Source organism: Cetorhinus maximus, chromosome 18 (assembly GCF_964194155.1).
Source record: "Cetorhinus maximus chromosome 18, sCetMax3.hap1.1, whole genome shotgun sequence".
Lineage (NCBI taxonomy): Eukaryota > Metazoa > Chordata > Chondrichthyes > Lamniformes > Cetorhinidae > Cetorhinus > Cetorhinus maximus.
This window is the reverse complement of record NC_135896.1, coordinates 3,216,394-3,235,449: the sequence shown is the minus strand read 5'-3', so window position 1 is coordinate 3,235,449 and position 19,056 is coordinate 3,216,394. Positions and strand designations below refer to the sequence as shown.

Here is a 19,056-nt window from a genome sequence, read left to right as displayed (position 1 = left end):
TAAATATTGGCCAGGACACGAGGAAGAACTACCCTGATCATCTTTGTGTTAGAGCTGAGAGATCATTTACCTCCACCCAAGAGGGCAGACATGGCCCTGGTTTGATGCGTCTCCTCCAAAAGATGGTACCTCTAACACGGCAGCACTCCCTCAGTACTGCACTGGGAGCTTCAACCAAGATCACATACTCATATCCTGGAGTGAGGCTTGAGCCCATGGCCTTTTGACTTAGAGTCAAGGGTGCTAGCCACTGAGCTGAGGCTAGACCTCTTTAATAATGATACCTCAACAAGATAATAAAATCAAGTGCGTCTTCAACAGAAATCGCACTTCTCTCTAGTTCAGAGGATACAGAATACTTTATATGGTACTGCAGCGTGGGAGAGTTGAAAAGTAATTATTTGTGCCAACATTTTAAGATGCCTAGCAACCTTAAAATACTCTATCTGACTGTTCTACAGCAACACCATGATCTACAGTGATAATTTGTCTTGACATTCTAAAAGGCGCATGTCCAGACAAAATGGCCAACTTTATTCACTGTGCCAGGATGCCTCAGTACTTTACATACCTTTGCACACTAGAAACCAACATCAGAGAAGTAATTAGCATAGACAGAGATAAGGTCTGAACAAATTAGCATCTCAATAAAAGACGAGCTCATCCAAATGAGGCTTAGATGTTGGTGGGGGAAAAGGTAAGGAAAACTGGCCACGAACGATCCCAGAATATTAATGACTCTCCTTTTTTAAAAAAATCAGAATGTTTTTCATTTCTAAGTGAAAGCTGCAGAATGACAGCTGAAATGAAACCCTGTTTAAATTAAAAGTTATGCTTAATGAGGGAAAAAAAAACAGCATTGTTAATCCCCCACTCCAATTTTATCCTGAAGATAACTGATTCTTTCTGGGTAAAGCTCCTTGTGGGTCAGCAACCCTCAGATACCACAACCAAAGGGATATTTTTATGCAGGAGTTTTGGAGGGCTATTTGACTGCAGCAGCATCACAGTTGAGCTTGATCTTGTTCTCATCCAACACACATGCACTCCGTACAATAATTTACATTTATTTAGGAAGCCTCAGGTGTTAGCAGATGCTTTAGCATGTTTTACAGGAGATGAAGGGGTGGGGGGGAGGTAAGGAGAAGAGGAATAGAGGGGTCAGGAGGTGGCAAAAGCATGGTAGATTTCTGGGAGGCTTTGAAAGCTGGGAATGAGTTGTAGATGCTGAGCGAGGTAGTTCCAGAGAATGGGATGATGAGCGGAGAATAATGAAAAACAATTGGAACAGGATACTGGATGACTTATTTTTGTTGCTCCTTTACTGATAGCTGCTAACTCAGCCCAGATTGGGGATTACATCTGGGATATACTAGTTCACTAATGTCCTTTAGGGAAGGAAATCTTTACTCAGTCTGGCCTATATATGGCTCCAGGTCCACAGCAATGTAGTTGACTCATAACAGTCCCCTGGTAAGCTACTTGGTTATATTCAACAAGGCAGCTCACCACCACCTTCTCAAGGGCAATTAGGGATGGGCAATAAACGTTGGTCGTACGAGGGATGCCCACATCCCATGAATGAATAGGAAAATGCTGATCTGGATGGTTCAGTACTGCACCAGTCTTTTTCAAGAGCTGACCTGGTACAGCTTTCATAGCTTCTAAAAGCTAATGCTGTCTCACGGTTAAAATGTTGACATTTAACTTTTTTTCCCCCATTACTTATGAATTTTGAAAGAACCCATTGATATTTTAATTATTCAATTCAACTATAATTTTTCAGAAAGAGGTCAACAATATAATGAAATTAAGCAATGGAAACCATTGACAAAAACAGGCTTTGGAATCCAAAAGAAGACATGACATAAAAACAGGCCTTTTGGTTCAACCAGTCCAGATTGTTAGTTATCCTCCACATTCCTAATCCCATGTGCTCACCCTATTCTTGTATCCCTGCAACCCCCTTTCCTTTCACTGGTCAATCAGTGCTGGTCAGGGCTACTGAAAACGATGTAGGCTTTGCTGGTTAGGCCAGCATTTATTGCCCAACCCTAGTTGCCCTTGAGAAGGTTTCATTCTTTTTTTGTGGCTTGCTAGGGCATTTAAGAACCACATGGAGGCCAGACCAGGTAAGGACAGCAGATTTCTTTCCTAAAGGTATTAGTCCACATTAGTGAACCAGATGGGTTGTTAGTTATGGTCGTCATTAGACTCTTAATTCAAATTCCACCATCTGCCATGGCAGGATTCAAACCCGGGTCCCCAGAGCATTACCCTGGGTCTCTGGATTACTAGTCCAGCGACAATACCACTACACCATCGCCTTCCCGATATAAAACAGCAAGACTTTTTTCTGCTTCAGAATTTCCCAAAGCACTTTACAGCCTTCTCTGAAGTAATAGCCAATTTGCACACAGTAAAATCCCACAAACAGTAGTGTGCTAGTAACCAGATAATTTATTTTAGTAATGTTAGTTAAAGGATAAATATTGGTCAGGGCACTGGGAATAACTTCCCTTTTATTCTTCAAAGTAATCGCGTGAAATCTTTTACATCCACCTGGCCTCAGTTTAACCACTCTCTGAAAGATGGTACCTCCGGCAGCGCAGCTCTCCCTCAGTACTGTATAATGGGGTCAAATCTCTGGAACTGCATCCCAGAAAAACGCTGTCAGCATCAGAAGAGAGCTGGCAGAATAAAGCCAGCCCGCCTGAAGGAGTGCACAGGGATCGCTGCATAGCCAGAAGCAAATTAGGCCAGAGATATCCTTTAAGACTAGCTAACCTAATTCTGAATATCCAAGAGATTTACCTGCTCCACTAGTACCTATGGCAACCAATTTATTTATAGAGAACTAATCATAGGGCATTATATGCTGCATTTATTTTCAGATAAAAACTAGAAACAAAAGCAATCGTCTGGAACAACCAAATATTTCAAAAATCTATTTCAGTTCAGCTACATCTCTCCATCTATGATCTCAAAGGGTTTTTTTTAATCTTCGTTCCTAATGGAAGAATTATAAATATTCCTATTTGTCTTCATTTGAGTTAAGATGGATAGATTGTAGAAGTGGGGCACTTTCAATTCAATGCAATCATTTCAGACACATGCTGCCACAACTTTACCCTGCATCTGTGCTGGGATCCCGTGTACTATGGAAGTCACAATTGTATGTCTTTTTATAAAGTTCCCTTTCTTGAACTTGTATAGGCAACGGTTCCATATGTTCTAATGGCGACATGAGGAAAAACCTTTTCACTCAGCAAGTGATTAGGATCTGGAATCTACTGTGGTGGAAGCAGGTTTAATCAAGGCATCTAAGAAGGATTCAGGTTAGTACCTGAGAAGGAAGAACGAGCAGGGCTACAGGGAGTGACAGAGAGTGAGTGTGGGGGAGAGAGAGAGAGAGAGCGAGAGAACGTGAATGAGAGAGAGACTCAGTACAGTTACTTGGTAATCCTATGGGCCAGTCACTTCAATACATCAGAGGAGAAAAAGGTACAGAGTGCAGTTATAATGTGTGTTAATGCTCACAATCTCGAGAGCTGTTTCTGGTCAAACAGGATGAATAAAAGGAAATAATTATGTTTTTGCAAAGATTGAAGGTTGTACCACAGGGCTTCCCAAACGGGGGTCACGACCCTCAGTGGGGTCACGAGATGAGATTCTGGGATGACAAGCTCTGCAGCTGTGGAGCTCTGGCTGTATGTTATAAACTGCGAGGCCCCTTTAAGTCTTCACTTTTTTTTAATGGTGGGCATGGCTTAAATGGGTGACGCTTGAGGCCTGATTCCTGCTCCAAAAAACCCACTGAAAAGGTAACTAAAGGTAAAAATCTGAAGATTAAAAACCTTGAGTCCTGCTCTCACAGGTCTCTCCACACCACCCCTCTACTCCCCACCTCTCTCACTGAAGGGTGATGGCAATTTCGAAACCTCAAAATGGGGTCACAGTGGGAAAAAGTTTGGGAAGCGCTGTTGGATTAGGTTGGGCCTCTGTTGAAGAGTTCCAAGTGAGCAGCAGAAACAGTGGGATCAGATGTGGCATGAAGTGTATGTACGAATAAAGGAAGAGAAAGATGTTCCTAAGTTTGGGGGAGTGAGTTGGGGGGGGAATCAGCCAAGTTCCCACTCATAATCACTACACAGTCTTTTTTTTAAATGTATCCTTCCTTGAGCTTGTATAGATACTGGTTCAGTCTCAACTAGAGCATTGGGCCCAGTTCTGGGCGCCACACATTAAGTTACATAGGTAAACTGGAGAGGTTGGGAATGTTCTCCTTGGAGAAGAGAAGGCCAAGAAGAGATTTGATAGAGGTATTCAAAATCATGAGAAGTATGGATAAAGTAGATAGGGAGAAACTGTTCCCACTGGTGGAAAGATCGAGAACCAGAGGGCACAGATTTAAGGTAATTGGCAAAAGAAGCAATGGCAACATGAGGAGAAACTTTTTCACACAGCGAGTGGTTGAGATCTGGAATGCGCTGTGTGAGAGTGCAGGTTCAATCGAGGCATCCAAGTGGGACAGGTCTGATCTCTGCTGTGATTGCCTACACTTCAAAAATCTACCGGTATTCATGAACTGAACTTACACAGGGACACCTGTCAGAGCCTATGGAATTGTCTGTATCTTTCAGGGCAGGAGGAGGAAGTAGAAAACGATAGAAACAAAACTGTGCGGTGAAGCTCAGCTGCAGCCAAACAGCCCTTCACAAAGCGGAATAATTGCTGTACTGCATGGACACACAAACCAGCAGGATATATTAAATATTCATGTAATCCAACACACTAATGGCTGGCATTCAGTCATCTGTCGTTTAACTCTGATTGGAGTAAGCAGCTGAGAGGGAAGCACAGCCCTGAACTGAGGAAAGTTTGGGGCAGGATGAGGAGAGGAAAGAATCAGGTTCCATACTAATATTAACACCGACAGCTATCAGATCTGGACAGCAACCCTTGACACTCTTATTTTTAGCACTGCTTGCAAGGACTCGTTGACCTAATTTGTCTCCGATGAAGATTAGCTGACTACACACCTCTTCTGCGATTTTTGCTGATGGCTTTTTAAAACAAGATTATTATTACTAAGCTATTTCTGGACCACACAGACCATGTACCAATTGAAGGCGAGGTCATGCCTAAAGTCAAAGACGAGCATATTAAGCAGTTGTCATTGATCTCGGAATGATCTGCAACGCTGTTTAGTTATCTCAAAATGTCAATCAAATGCTGAATCAAAAGATCATGATAAGATCATAAGAAATAAGAGCAGAAGTGGTCCATTCAGCCCATCAAGTCTGCTCTGCCTTTCGATAAGATCATGGCTGATCTGACTGTGGTCTTAACTCCCCTGTTTGTCTCCCATAACCCTTGACTCCCTTGTCGTCAAAAATCGGTCTAACTCAGCCTTGAACATATTCAATGACCCAGCCCTCACTACTCTCTGTGGAAGAGAGTTCCAAAGTCTAAGGACCCTCTGAGAGAAGTAATTCCTCCTCATCTCCACCTTGAATGAGACTCCCCTTATTTTTAAACCATGTCCCCTAGTTTTAGATTTCCTCATGAGGAGAAACATCCTGTCAGTACCTACCCTGTCAGGCTCCCTCAGAATCTTGTATGTTTTAATAAGATCGCTTCTCATTCTTCTAAACTCCAATAGGTACAGGTCCAACCTGCTCAACTTTCCCTCATAAAGCCTTCACCCTAGGAATCAGCCGAGTGAACCTTCACTGAACTGCCTCCAATGCAAGTATACCCCCCACCCCTCTTAAGTAAGGAGGCCAAAACTGTACACAGTACTCCAGAAGAGTTGAGAGGGTAAATCAAGAACTTGTATTAGATAGCTCTAACCTTGGGTTTTAAAGGTCTTTAGCTTATAGCAGACAAGGAAGATAAAGGTGAGATAAAGGTGTTCAAGACTTTGGAGCGAAAAAAATGAGTTTGAGAAAGTGACTCTGTGACCAATTCCAGTTTTCCAGTTTAGAAAGAAGGGATTAAACTTTGAAATTACTTTTATGATTTAAATACATAAAATGTAGTGTTTCATTCCATGTAATCTAATTACGCCAATATGCATCTCCCCCTAACCCATTCCCTATCCAGCCTCTGTGCAGAGAGAATGATTCAAAAATGCTCCTGCATCCCACTTAAACTGCCTCTAAACCTCAGTGAGCATCCTTGGCTTCAGATGCAATGCCACAGAGGAAGAGAGAAGACTCTGTACATGGGTTGAGAGATAAGGGATAGGTGGTCACAAAGTAATTCTATCTCCTTTCTTTGAGAGCAAAGCACCAACAGCCAAATACCATGAATGGCCAACATAAAAGTCCAGTGCAGTACTGAGAAAGTGTCATAATGTCAGAAGTGCTGTCTTTTGGAAACATTAAGACTCTGTCTGCCCTCTTGGGTGGATGCAACACATCATGGCACTGTTCCTGGAGTCTCCTCGGTGTCCTGGCCAACATTTATACCTCAATCATCACAGAAACAGACTACTCAGGCATTATCACGTTGCTGTTTGTGGGAGCTTGCTTTGGGCAAGTTATTTGCAACATTTCCTATATTACAGCAGTGATTACACTTCAAAAGTAGTTCACTCAATGTGAAGCTTGGGATGTCCTAAGATGGTGAAAGATGCTTCAGAAATGCAAGTACAAGTCTTCCTTTCCTTCTTACCATTAGCACTGCTGTCATTGTAGCACTACATCATCTGCTGCAGAAACAGCCCAAAGTGGTTCATACATTGTGTCGTTATGGTTCTGTAGGCAAACATGTACCGCAAGGTCCCACAATATCAAGGTGTTGAATGATCAATGAATCAATTTTTGGGTGATTTTGGTTGAGGGAGGAATGTTGGCCAGGACACTAGGAGAACTCACTCTACTTAACATCCAACTGAACCACCAGAGATGGAAGATGGGACTACTGTTTACTATTTCCTACGAAGGAAGGGGTCTGAAGACAATGTAGCACTCACTCAGCCCTGCACTGTAGTGTTTGCTGGTTTGCATTCTAGAGTGTCTGGGGAACAACCTTGGACATACAGACTTCCTGTGTGCAGGATTAACATTTCTAGCCTGCATGAATGATCTCCTACTCTTCTCCCATCAAAAACATCCATCCCCACCTTACATCAGGGAAGACCGTAACCATCATAGAAACATGGGAATTAGGAGCAGGAGTAGGCCATTTGGCCCCTCGAGTTTGCTCTGTCATTCAACTAGGTCATGGTTTATCTTCTATCTCAACACCATTTTCCTGCACTATCCCCAGAATAGTGAAGTTAGAGAAAGTGTATTTGAGTAAATCTCTCTCTCTGCAAAACACTTGAACCTGTCGCACAACATAAATCATCACAGATACCTTCTACAGTCAAGAGTGCCACACCAAAGAGTAACCTCTCGTCATTTAATTGGGATGCAGGGTTGAGGAAGGTCCTGCACCCTGATTGATGGGCATAAGAGGATCCATCACCTGCTTCCAAACGTTAGCTGTTAGTTATCAGCTTCTCTCCTGGAATCTTGCAAGTTTAATTTCCCTCGAGTGGGAGAAGACCCTGGCCAGGGTTCTTTTACCCTAAACCAGGCACTGCGGCTGACAGACACCTCTACCACCCTGCCAGCCAACGTGAACCAACTATTCATAAACTGAAAACTGAAATGGATACGTTCCTCGACTGCACAGCTTAGCGTAACATCATCATAGAATCACACAGCACAGGAGGAGGACATAGTGGCCCATCGTGCATATGTCGTCTCTTTGAAAGAGGTATCCAGTTAGTCACACTCCGCCTGTCTCTTTCCCTATAAGCCCTACCATTGGGGAAAAAGCAGTGTGCCTGTTGATCAAACCATCAGAAAGCCCAGACTCATTTTCGCAATGTAAGGTGACGTTACAGTAATGTAGCATTTAACAGTGGATTAAGCTGACAAGCCTGTACTATTCTGCATTGAGTAGTATAACGGTACCTCTTGCCCAGGTTGTTGACTGGTGCGGCCAGGCTTCGGGAGGTGGCGGCTGACTTTCGCTGAGCTGGCCCCTTCTTACCACGGCTGTTATTGCCACCACGGTTACTGCTGTCGTTTTCCTCCCGGGTCGGTGTGCTGCTCCCCTTGCTGTTCAGATCCCTCAGCACGTCATAGTTTATCTTGCTCGAAATCTTTTTCTGCTCCAGCATTTTTTCTATGGCCTCCCCTGCTGTGCTGGCTCGAATTGGCTCGCGTTTCTTAGATGATTTTCTGGGCTTTGAAAGAAATGGAGAATTATTGACAATAAATTCCCTGCTCCAACTTACTCAAAGGAAAAGGGTTATCGTCCAGGCAATGAGCAAGGGCAACTTATATTTATACAGTGGGCAGAGTTTTGCCCGTGGTGGGTGCGCCCCCCACCCCCAACCGGCTTGGCAGTAGGTGGGCAGCCAACCCCCACCACTGAAACGGGTCCCGCCGCCATTTTGAGTGGGCGGGCCAATTAAGGCCCACCCAGCCTCCTGCCCGACAGGAAGCACACTGTGTAGGGGGGGTGAAGGGATTCCCCAGCTGTCAAAATGCGCTCTTTCACGCATGTGCACACATCTCCCTGAGACTAAGTGCTGTCTCAGGGAGATTACTGACAGGTAAAAAAACCTCCAAAAATAGAAAAATATTAAAATTATTAACATGTCCCCCTCATGTGACAATGTCACACAAGATGGGACATGTTAATAAGAAACACATAAACTTTAATAAACTTTTTATACATGAACATGAAACCTCGGCCCACCAGTGGATGAGGTTTCATGTATTATCAGGAGCCCACTGGGGCTCTTGGCCTGCCCGCCAGCCTTAAGGTTGGACGGGCAGGTCTTTAATTATCTTAATCATCCTGTCAATAGCCTTAATTGGTCATTGACAGGTCGGCGGGCGGACAGCTGATTTCGCTGTCCTCCTGCCTTCCTGAAAATTTAAAGGGACTGGGATGATGTCGGGGGTTCCTCCCGATGTCATCCCGCGTCATTTTCCCCTCGGTGAGCGGGCCCCGCCCCCAAATCGCCGACAGGGAAATCCTGGCCAGTGTCTTTAATGTAATAAAACATCTCAAGGTGCTTCACAGGAGCATATAAAACAAATTCTGGCACCAAGCCAAATAAGGAGATATTAGATTAGATAGTTGGGACTATTTTTCTTGGAGAAAAGGCGGCTGAGAGGAGATTTGATAGAGGTATTCAAAGTCATGAGGGGTCCGGACAAAGCAGGTAGGGAAAAACTGTTCCCACTCGTGAAAAGATCGAGTACGAGAGGGCACAGATTTGAAGTAATTAGTAAAAGAAGCAAAAGGGATACGAGGAAAAACTTTTTCACGCGGTGGGTGGTTAGGGTCTGGAATGCTCTGCCTGACTGTGTGGTGGAGGAAGGTTCAACTGAAGCATTCAAAAGGGAATTAGACTATATGAAAGGGAGAATGTGCAGAGTTACAAAGAGAAGGTGGGAGAATGGAATTAGGCGAGTTGCTCATTTGGAGGGCCGGTGCAAGACATGATGGGCCAAATGGTCTCCTTCTGCGCCAGAACAATTCTGTGATTCTGAGATGGGCAAAAGCTTGGTCAAAGAGGCCAGAATTAGAGGAGCGCAGATTGCTCAGAGAGTTGTGGGGCTGGAGGAGATTGCAGAGATAGGGAGGGGTGAGGCCACGGACCGATATGAAAACTAGGATGAGAATTTTAAAATCACGATATGGCTTACCCGGGAGCCAATGTAGGTCAGTGAGCACAGAGTGATAAGTGAATAGGACTTGGTGCAAGTTAGGATATGGGCAGCAGAGCTTTGGATGACTTCAAGTTCACAGAGGGTAGAATGTGGGAGATCAGTAACGAGTGCTTTGGAAGGAAGAAAAACGTTTAAAATTCTGGATAGATCCTTCAGTGTTCTTTGAGAACTGGCACTTCATCTCTGGTTTATTGTTTCTTAGACATTGAGAAATAGGAGAAACACCAAGGTTTGAAAAATAACAACCAGGTAACTAAGAGACAGCAAGCTTGGGTTTTCAATGTCTGATAATTGTAGGAAACAATTGTGTGTGTCACAGAAAACCAGTTTGAAGATTCCGAAAAAGTATTAGGGAAAAGTAGTAAACTGCAAACTCTCTTGATTTCAACACAGTGAGAATAAAGGGAGTGTGATCAGGACAACTGGAGCTTATGAGGAATAAGACAGCTAAAAATTCAGGGGTAATGGACATAGTAAGGATGATAAAGTAGTCAAGAAGGGGGTGAGGGTAAGAGAGAATGCAGACAAAAGAAAGATTGATTATTAGGAAAACCAGGCACTGTTAGTTTTTTCTGGATAGAAATGAACATGCAAATAGCTTTTCTCATCTGTATCTGTCTCAGGATTCATCATTGGACAGACAAATATTTAGGGACGCATGGGCTGGGGGGAGAGAGAGATAGAGGTAGACAAACATGGAGGGAGAGAGAACATGTGTCAGAGGGAGGGAGAGAGAGAGAGAGACAGCACACATGAGCGCCAGGGAAGTGAGACAGCATGTGTCAGAAAGAGAGAGTGCACACGCCAGAGAGAGAGGAGGAGAGCACGTACGCTAGAGAGGGGGAGGGAGCGAGCATGGGCGCCAGAGAGAGGGAGAGTGTGCGCGTGCCAGAGGGAGAGGGAAGGAGTGCATGCGCACCAGAGAGAGTGAGGTGCCAGAGGAGTGTGAGTGAAAGAGAGAGGGTGGTGGGTGCCAGAGAGAGAGAGAGAGAGAGAGGGGCACTGGACACAGACTGAGCATCGGACACAGAGAGTGCGCCAGACTGACAGCAGGAGCACAGATAGAGTGCGAAGGTGATAGAGAGAGCAAGTAGAGACAGAGTTATAAAGAAAGAGAAACAAACACACATTAGGAAAGCTTGCACAGTTGTTGAGGGACTATTAAGTTGATAATATCACCATTATTATCTGTCAACAAAGACACTCAGTGGAACAGCCTGTAGGATACGGTGAAATAAGGAATCAGTAAAATTTAATGATGAAGCAGTTAAATTTAAAGATGCAAATATATGCGATTCCATAGATCTATAGCTTGGGGACCTCAGTTAGTGAAATCACTCCAGCAAAAATTACCTTCTGCTCTTTATAAATCCCGAGCTCCTTCTCTTTCGCTATTCGTTCTTCCTTTTCTGCAAAGAAAATATGAAGATTATTTTCAGGATATAGGAGTGAGCCTCCCAATGGTGAACTGCCCAGGGTAGCATGAAAGGTCACAGCCTGAAACGTTCCATCTCCTCAGATGCTACCTGATCTGCTGAGTATTTCCAGCATTTTCCATTTTTATTTCTGATTTCCAGCACCTGCGATATTTTGATTTTGATTCAGATGGTGATGAGTTCCATCACTGGGTTGTGGTGAGCTGGCTGACCTCAGCTGGCACAACAGCAGGGGGAACTGCAGTTGCACTCAGTGTAAGTCTGGGCCAGGAGACACAGGCAGGGTCCCGGCTTGTTACTAACCAATTGCCTGTGCTGGACAGTGCACGTAGCACAGAATTGTTACGGTGTAGAAGGAGGCCATTCGGCCCATTGTGTCTGCACCGGCTCTCTGAGCATTTCAACTGAGTGCCAATCTCCTGCTTTTTCCCCTTACCCCTACACATTGTTTCTATTTAAATAATCATCCAATGCCCTCTTAAAATGCCTCAATTGAACCTGCCTCCACCACACGTCCAAGCAGTGCAGTCCAAAACCTAATTATTTGCTGTGTGAAACAGGTTTTTCTCACCTCACATTGGCAAACAGCGAGACTTTGGGACAGAAAGGTTAAAGCAGCGAGGCTTCAGCAGAGGGAGGTTGGGTGCTGGGTGACATTTTCCCGTTTTGGTGTTTACTATAGTCAAATAGATTCTCAACAAATGGCCATTTAAACCAGAGCTGCAGGCACTTGGGTGAGTTTGTTATTACTTATGCGCGAGTGCCATGTTATGACGAAGAAGACTTATCATCTCTAAAGAGCCGTTCTTAACCTCAGGATATCCCAAAATGATTTACAGCCAGTTAAGAACTTTTTTCGAAGAGCAGTTGCTATTGTAATAGATCAGATCTGCAACCGAACTGAATACTGAGACACAAAGGCCCTGGAATCATTTAACAGTTGGACAAAGATGGGGTAGGATTCCCGTTTCTTTTTCCCCTATGAGTGAGTTAATTGGCCACCCTCATCTCCATTGCGACTTCCTGAATAAGTGTAACCATTCCCTGTGGGATGAGCACAGTCCTGCACAGCTGTCAGATCCTCAGTCACAGCACACAGCCCATTGCTTATTGCATATTCTGACTGTCCAGATGTTATCCAGCCCAAAAAATAAGTAAAATTCACAACGCACAGCAGCTGACGTGGTTTTAGAAAACCAGAGGCGGAGATAAATAGCACTTGCTGAAAACGTGAAACAGAAAATGCTGGAGATAAGCAGCTCGTCAACATATGGAAACATTCTGGATGAATTCCAATGGAGTTTCAGCACCCAGAATGTTCGCTGGCCTCTCCTGTCTATAGATGCTCACTGACCTGCAGGGTATTTTACTTTTATTTCAGAAAAAGAGCATTTGGAATTACACTCGGGATTGGGCTCAATTTAAGAGAGATCGTGCAGTTTGATGAGAAACAGGGAGGCGATAAAGATCTCCTTGTTCGACCCTTGCCCCTAGCAAGGTATTCCCCTGAGGTTCAGCTCTCCAACTTCTCTCCGTCCTTCCTGTTCTTTTCCGCCCTCCTCGGGCACACTTACCCTTTTGTTCCTTCAGGTAATCTGCATTTTCCCTCAGCCACAGCTCAGTTTTCATTTCCACCTCCTTCTCGTTCAGTAGATACTGCACAGAAAATATACAAGATATGATCATAGCTGAAGGTCAACTGCACAATGAGTTGCTGAAGTTTCAATGTGGCTAATGTGGAAAAGCTGCAGTGCACAGCATTCTGACAGATAAACGAAGACACATTGTCATTCGGTGAAATTCTATCATAAAGTTCCATTAAACCTCTACTACAACTTCTATTCCTACAGTTCCTTTAATGTAGTAAGTTATCTTAAGGCTCTTCACCAGAGCATTATCCAACAAAATTTTATGCCACATGAGCAGATATTAGGACAGGTCACTAAAAGCTTGATCAAAAAGGTGAGGGAGGGAGGGCTTTAGGGAGGGAATCCCTCAGCGTAGGGCCTCAGCAGCTGAAGGTACAGTCACTAATGATAGACTGCTTAAAATCTGGGATGTGCAGGACTGAAATGAAGGAGAATAGGTATCTCAGACAGTTGTCGGACTCGGGGAGATTAGAGACAGGAAGGGGTAAGGCCATCGAGGTATCTGAAAATAAGGATGATAATTTTAAAATCAATGTATTGCTTAACCTGGAGCCAGTGTAGGTCAGTGAGCACAGGGATGGCTCCACAGGTGGCAAGATTGAGGACATGGGCAGCAGGGGTTTGGATGACCTCAAGTTTACAGAGGCTAGAATGTGGGAGAGCAGCCAGGAGTGCACTGGAATAGTCAAGCCTGTAGCTGACTTAGGCATAGGAACATAGGAACAGCAGTAAGCCATTAGGCCCATCAAGCCTGCTCCGCCATTCAATTAGATCGTGGCTGATCATCTACCTCAATGCCACTTTCCCGCACTATCTCCATGAATGAGGGTTCAGCAGCAGATGAGCTGAGGCCGGTGTAGAGTCGAACAGTGCTACAGAAGTGGAAATAGGTGATCTTAGTGATGGCGTGGATGTGGGCTTGGAAACTCACCTCGGGGTCAAACATGACATTAAGGTTGCAAGCAATCTGATTCAGCCTCAGGCAGTTACCAGGGAGGGGGATGGAGTCAGGGGCTAGAGAACAGAGTTTGTGTTGGGTACCAAAGCCAATGGCTTCCTTCCTCTCAATACTTAAATGAAGGAAATTTCTGCTCATCTAGTACAAGATGTTGGACAAGCATTCTGATAATTTAGAAACAGTTAAGGGGGTTTTGATGAAGCAGAGCTGGGTACCATCAGCATACACATGGAAACTAACGTGTTTTCAGATGATGTCACCGGGGGGAAGCATGTAAATGAGGAGGCCATAGATAGATCCTTGGGACAGTCCAGAGGTAACTGTCCAGGAATGGGAAGAGAGGCCATTGTAGGTGATTCTCCCACCCTGGCTACAACTAGATGGATAAGTATCTGGGAAGGGCATTGGGCTGGGGGAAGATTCCAGAGACAGGGAGAGGTAAGCCCATGGCCCAAACCAGGGTGGGAATTTTAAAATCAAGATGTAGCCAGACCAGGGGACAATGCAAGTCAGCAAGCACAGGGGTGATGGGAGAGCAGGATGATGCAATTTGGAATGCAGGCAAGAGAATAGCTGGTAAATGATCTGCCTGCAATTCTTTGCCAATTCCAAACAGTAGTTAGCTGCAAGAAGGTGCAGACCCTCCTGGTGATTTAACTTTTCCTATCTGAGTTACTGTTCGTCATGACTGCCATCTCACCAAATGATAATAACTAAGCTCATCGTGAGGCACTGTGTTGTGGCCTTGGTACTTCCAAAAACCATGCTGCTATCTAAATGCAACTAGTTTCAATGACGATACAAAGATGTAAACCAAAAGAATGAATTATTCTGCACGATGCACAATGTTCATTAAGTGAGGGGTGTCAGTGCTAGGAAATTAAGCTTTTCCTACTCTTATCCAGTGTCACCAGGAACCTTCAAAAGCAGGTAGTTTACAGGGTCAGATACAGAGCATGGGATACAGAGTAGGATGGAGAGTGCAAACATATGGAATAGGAGACAGGAGTAGGCCATTTGGCCCCTCAAGACTGCTCCGCCATTCAATAAGATCATGGCTGATCCATTTGTGTTTTGATTTCCACATTCCTGTCTACCCCTGATAACCTTTGATTCCCTTACTGATCAAGAATCTATCTACCTCGGCCTTAAAAATATTCAATGACCCCGCCTCCAATGCCTTTGGAGGCAGAGGATTCCAAAGTTGCAGACCCCTCAGAGAAAAAAATTCTCCTCATTTCTGTCCTAAAAGGACGACCCCTAATTTTAAAACAGTGTCCCCTAGTTCTGGACTCACCCACAAGAGGAAACATCCTTTCCATGTCCACCTTGTCAAGACCATTCAGGATCTTATATACTTCAATCAAGTCGCCCCTCATTCTTTTAAACAACAGTGGAAATAAGCCCAGTCTGTCTAACCTTTCCTTATACCTGCTCATTCCAGGTATCAATCTAGTAAAAGCAAAATACTGCGGATGCTGGAAATCTGAATCAAAATAGAAAACGCTGGAAAAACTCAGCAGGTCTGACAGCATCTGTGGAGAGAGAAACAGAGTTAATGTTTTGAGTCCATTTGGTGAGATGGCAGTCATGATGAGCAGTAACTCAGATAGGAAAAGCTAAATCAGCAGCAGAGTCTTTGCAGCCCCAGCTGTATCGCACCTTCTCACAGGCTCTGAAGAAGTCATGCGGACTGGAAACATTAACTCTGTTTCTCTCTCCACAGACGCTGTCAGACCTGCTGAGTTTTTCCACCATTTTCTGTTTTTATATCAATCCAGTAAACCTCCTTTAAACTGCCTCCAAAGCATTTACATCCTTCCTTAAATAAGGAGACCAAAACTGCACACAGTGTTCAAGATGTGGTCTCACCAATGTGTATGAGAGAAGTGGGTGATGGAGAGAGGGAGTGTGAGAGAGTGCAAGTTATGATTCACTCCTTATCTGTCCAGCTGGACCAGAACCCAGCTCCCTCAGATGAAAAGCTATCATTCCGAGCACACTGCGCAATCCCATCTTGATATAGTATTTTGGATGAGTAACAATAAACTATTATATAAAGTTACTTTTCCCAAATGAGTGCCTACAAAAAGAAAAGAGAAACCATCAAATGTGACTACAGTGCTGAAACCAGATTCTCTGACAACTAGCTGGTGCAGATGGTGAGAGAATTGCTCATTTTACTTTTTCTTACATAAGGTGATCTACAATCTCATATTTCCAGTCATAAGGGCTGCAGAATGAGCTTACCCTATCGATTTCATTGTCATCGATGCCATTCAAGTCCAGTTCACCTTTCTGAGGATCAATGCCTGCAAGGAGAGAGAATAAAAACACCTGTTCAGCTCATTCACTGAAGGTGCCAGCGTGTGCTCATCTAGCTAGTCTCAATCAACAACAACTTGTATTTAGAAAGCACCTCTACTTATAGTAAAAGAGGTCTCCAGACACTTCACAGGAGCATTAGTGGACAAAAAGCTGACAAGCCAAAGAAAGTATTAGGAAGGTGGCCAAAAGATTGGTCAAAAAAGGTAGGTTTTAAGGACCAAGAGGTTTAGGAAGGGAATTCCAGAGTTTAAGGTCCAGACAGCTGAAGGCACAGCCGTCAATGCTGGGACAAAGGGAGTGGGGAGTGGACAAGAGGCGAGGATTGGAGAAGTGCGGAGTCCTCGGGAGCATTGTAGGGTTGAGTACGGAGATAGGGAGGTGAGTGACCATGGGGGATGGAAGCCGAAATATATGTTTTCATGGGGACTGGCTGTGCTCCAGTGGTTCATCTGGGTGGATATCTTTCGAGTTTGAACACCAGCAGCTGAGTCAGCTCACCCACCCATGCTGGGCTATCAAGTTCGAGTGAACATATCTGTGTGCCTCATTCACGTGAAAAACCTCTAAACAGGACCACTCATTGGGGTCCAGGAGTAGGAACCCTGGCTGATTTCTCCAAGGGGACACTGAAGCTGAATGATAGAATCATAGAATAGAATGGCACTGAAGGCCATTTGGCCCACAAAGTCTGTACTGGCTCTTTCGAAGAGCAATGCAGTTTGTCCCACTCCCCAGCTCCTCCCAGATCCCTGAATTTTTTTCTCTTTCGAGTATTTTACTGGTTCCTTTTTGAAACCTATTATTGAAACTGCCTCCACCGCTCTACCAGGCAGCACATTCCAAATCCTCAGTCACCTGTCGCCTCTGATTTTTTCTCAATCACTTGAAGCTCATATCCTCTGGTTACTGACCCTTACTTAGTCTTTATTTAGATCAAACCCTACAGGATAACCCCACTGCTACGTGAACTGTTTAAATCAAACCTTACTTTCTGCCTATTTAAAAAATGGACTTTGCTGGACCAAAATCATGGCTGCTACAGATCACATGGTTTACAAGTTGGCTTCAGTTCTGAAAACATCCCAACAATAATTACAGGACAAAGCTCAACACTCCTCTTTGTGTAATCTTACACCTAACATTGTGTGGGCCCATTACAATCAACGAAACGAGGAAGCAGCAGACAGTCTGTCTCCCCAGCCTGAACTTATAACAAAGAGAGAGCCATTGAAACTCACTATACCTGTGGAGGCACCAACAGCCAACATCTATGCCCTAATGTGAACAATGGATTTTGACCAGAGACAGAGAAATTGATTGTTTACATGAAACTGACTCATCAACGGGTAACACCACATGACCCAAGCTCCTCTAGCTGTTGGAAAGTTTTAATATTACATTCCTGGACTCCCAGTGCAGTCTGCTGTTAACATCCAGCCTGTCGACACTAAAGCAGGACTCCGGGCTGACAACAAAGCCTGCCTCAAGTCTAAACCTCCTCGCAAATTCTCTGGATGATTCCTGCCATAGCCTGTAGAGTGGACCAAATCTCTGGATACCAACCTCACCTTGCTGCACCTATCACCAACTTTAAAGGAATTTCGTAACTCCTGCTTTCAGCTAGCTGGACCTGCCTGAACCGTAACTCCTACATGAAGGAACTCTCACCGGGCTCTGACATTCACGTGAACTGATAAAACAAAAAAACCCCCAAAGATATGGTTAAGTTATTCCTGGTTGTAACACTGTTTTCTTTTCTATCTCCTTTTTGTGTGATTGTGTGTGTGTGTGTGTGTGTGTGTGTGTGCGCGAGAGTGTGTGTGTGTGTGTGTGTGTGTGTGTGATTGTGTGTGTGTGTGTGCGAGTGTGTGTGTGATTGTGTGTGTGTGTGTGTGAGATTGTGTGTGTGTAGTTGCGATGACCATCCCCTGGGTGTGAACGTATGAATAAACAATACTTCTGATTTAACCCTAAAGAAAGTATGCTGCGAGTCACTTTAAAATTTACTTCACCAATTTGAGGGGGGGTTTGGGGAAACACGCCATAGTCTATTTCAAAAATCAAATCACCTCTGCTTACGGACAAATGACGAGAAAAATAAAGGAGTTCAGTTTGCCTCTCTCCCCTGTCCACATCAGGGATCTGGAAGGCTTGGTAACACACCGTGCAACCCACTGAGATATCAAGTTCCGATCGTGAAATGTGCGACAACAGGACAGCGCATGCATGAAATTGTAACAATGGCCAATGATGGGCTGGGAGTACATTTTCAAAATCCCATTCGTTGTTCAATAGCCAAATTAAAAGTCAACCAAGATATTAAATCTTCCCCCCACCATTATAATAAACCTTTGTTTTGTAAAAGTATTTATTTTGTGGGGGCGGGGTGCGGGGGGAGACAAGTGGGAGATGGGAGAATTGTTGCAAGTTGGGATTTGGAGTTTCAACATTGATGTGTATCTTATTGATGTTAACAGTGAATGGGCTGCACCGGTGATTAATTCTGAACAGGTGCAGTGCTCCTGATTCTTTCTATGGGCCAATGCTTCAGGGGACAGCAGTGAAATATCACAGTAATTGAATACAGATTCATTCCAGCTGCAGGTACAACAGGACCTTACCTAGCTTTGAAATGCAAGCTGTACACTGCGAACAGATTAAGACTCTCAGTGTTTTTTTTGAAGACAGCCAGCTTTCTAAGCAGCCCTATTATGGTGAGCACTGATCCTGCCAGGAGGAGCTTTCCTTTGAGGAAAGCCAGAGTCAGCATTTTCAAATACAAGAGTGAGAACAGAGCGCACTTCAAAAACTAAGGGAGGAAACCTATTCCCATTGTGAAAAACAGAACAACGAAAACCCAGGAATGGTTTCCAGGCTGGAATGTAATTGAGGGGTCTGGAGGTAGGGTGGGATGTATGTAGAATAACTGATACCCA

The 19,056-nt window shown here is 44.3% G+C and overlaps 1 protein-coding gene across 3 annotated transcripts in view; it reads right to left on the bottom strand.

Annotated features, from left to right (window-relative positions):
- LOC144692875 (transcription factor IIIB 90 kDa subunit-like) overlaps positions 1-19,056 on the bottom strand; it is a 323,304-nt gene that overhangs the window by 51,044 nt on the left and 253,204 nt on the right. For all 3 annotated transcript variants that reach the window (XM_078561956.1, XM_078561957.1, XM_078561958.1), the window contains 4 exons: positions 16,043-16,104; positions 12,760-12,841; positions 11,103-11,158; positions 7,974-8,248 (listed from right to left, as the gene is read on the bottom strand). In XM_078561956.1, coding sequence (XP_078418082.1) covers positions 7,974-8,248; positions 11,103-11,158; positions 12,760-12,841; positions 16,043-16,104 — 475 coding nt within the window. The remainder of the gene's footprint in view (positions 1-7,973; positions 8,249-11,102; positions 11,159-12,759; positions 12,842-16,042; positions 16,105-19,056) is intronic.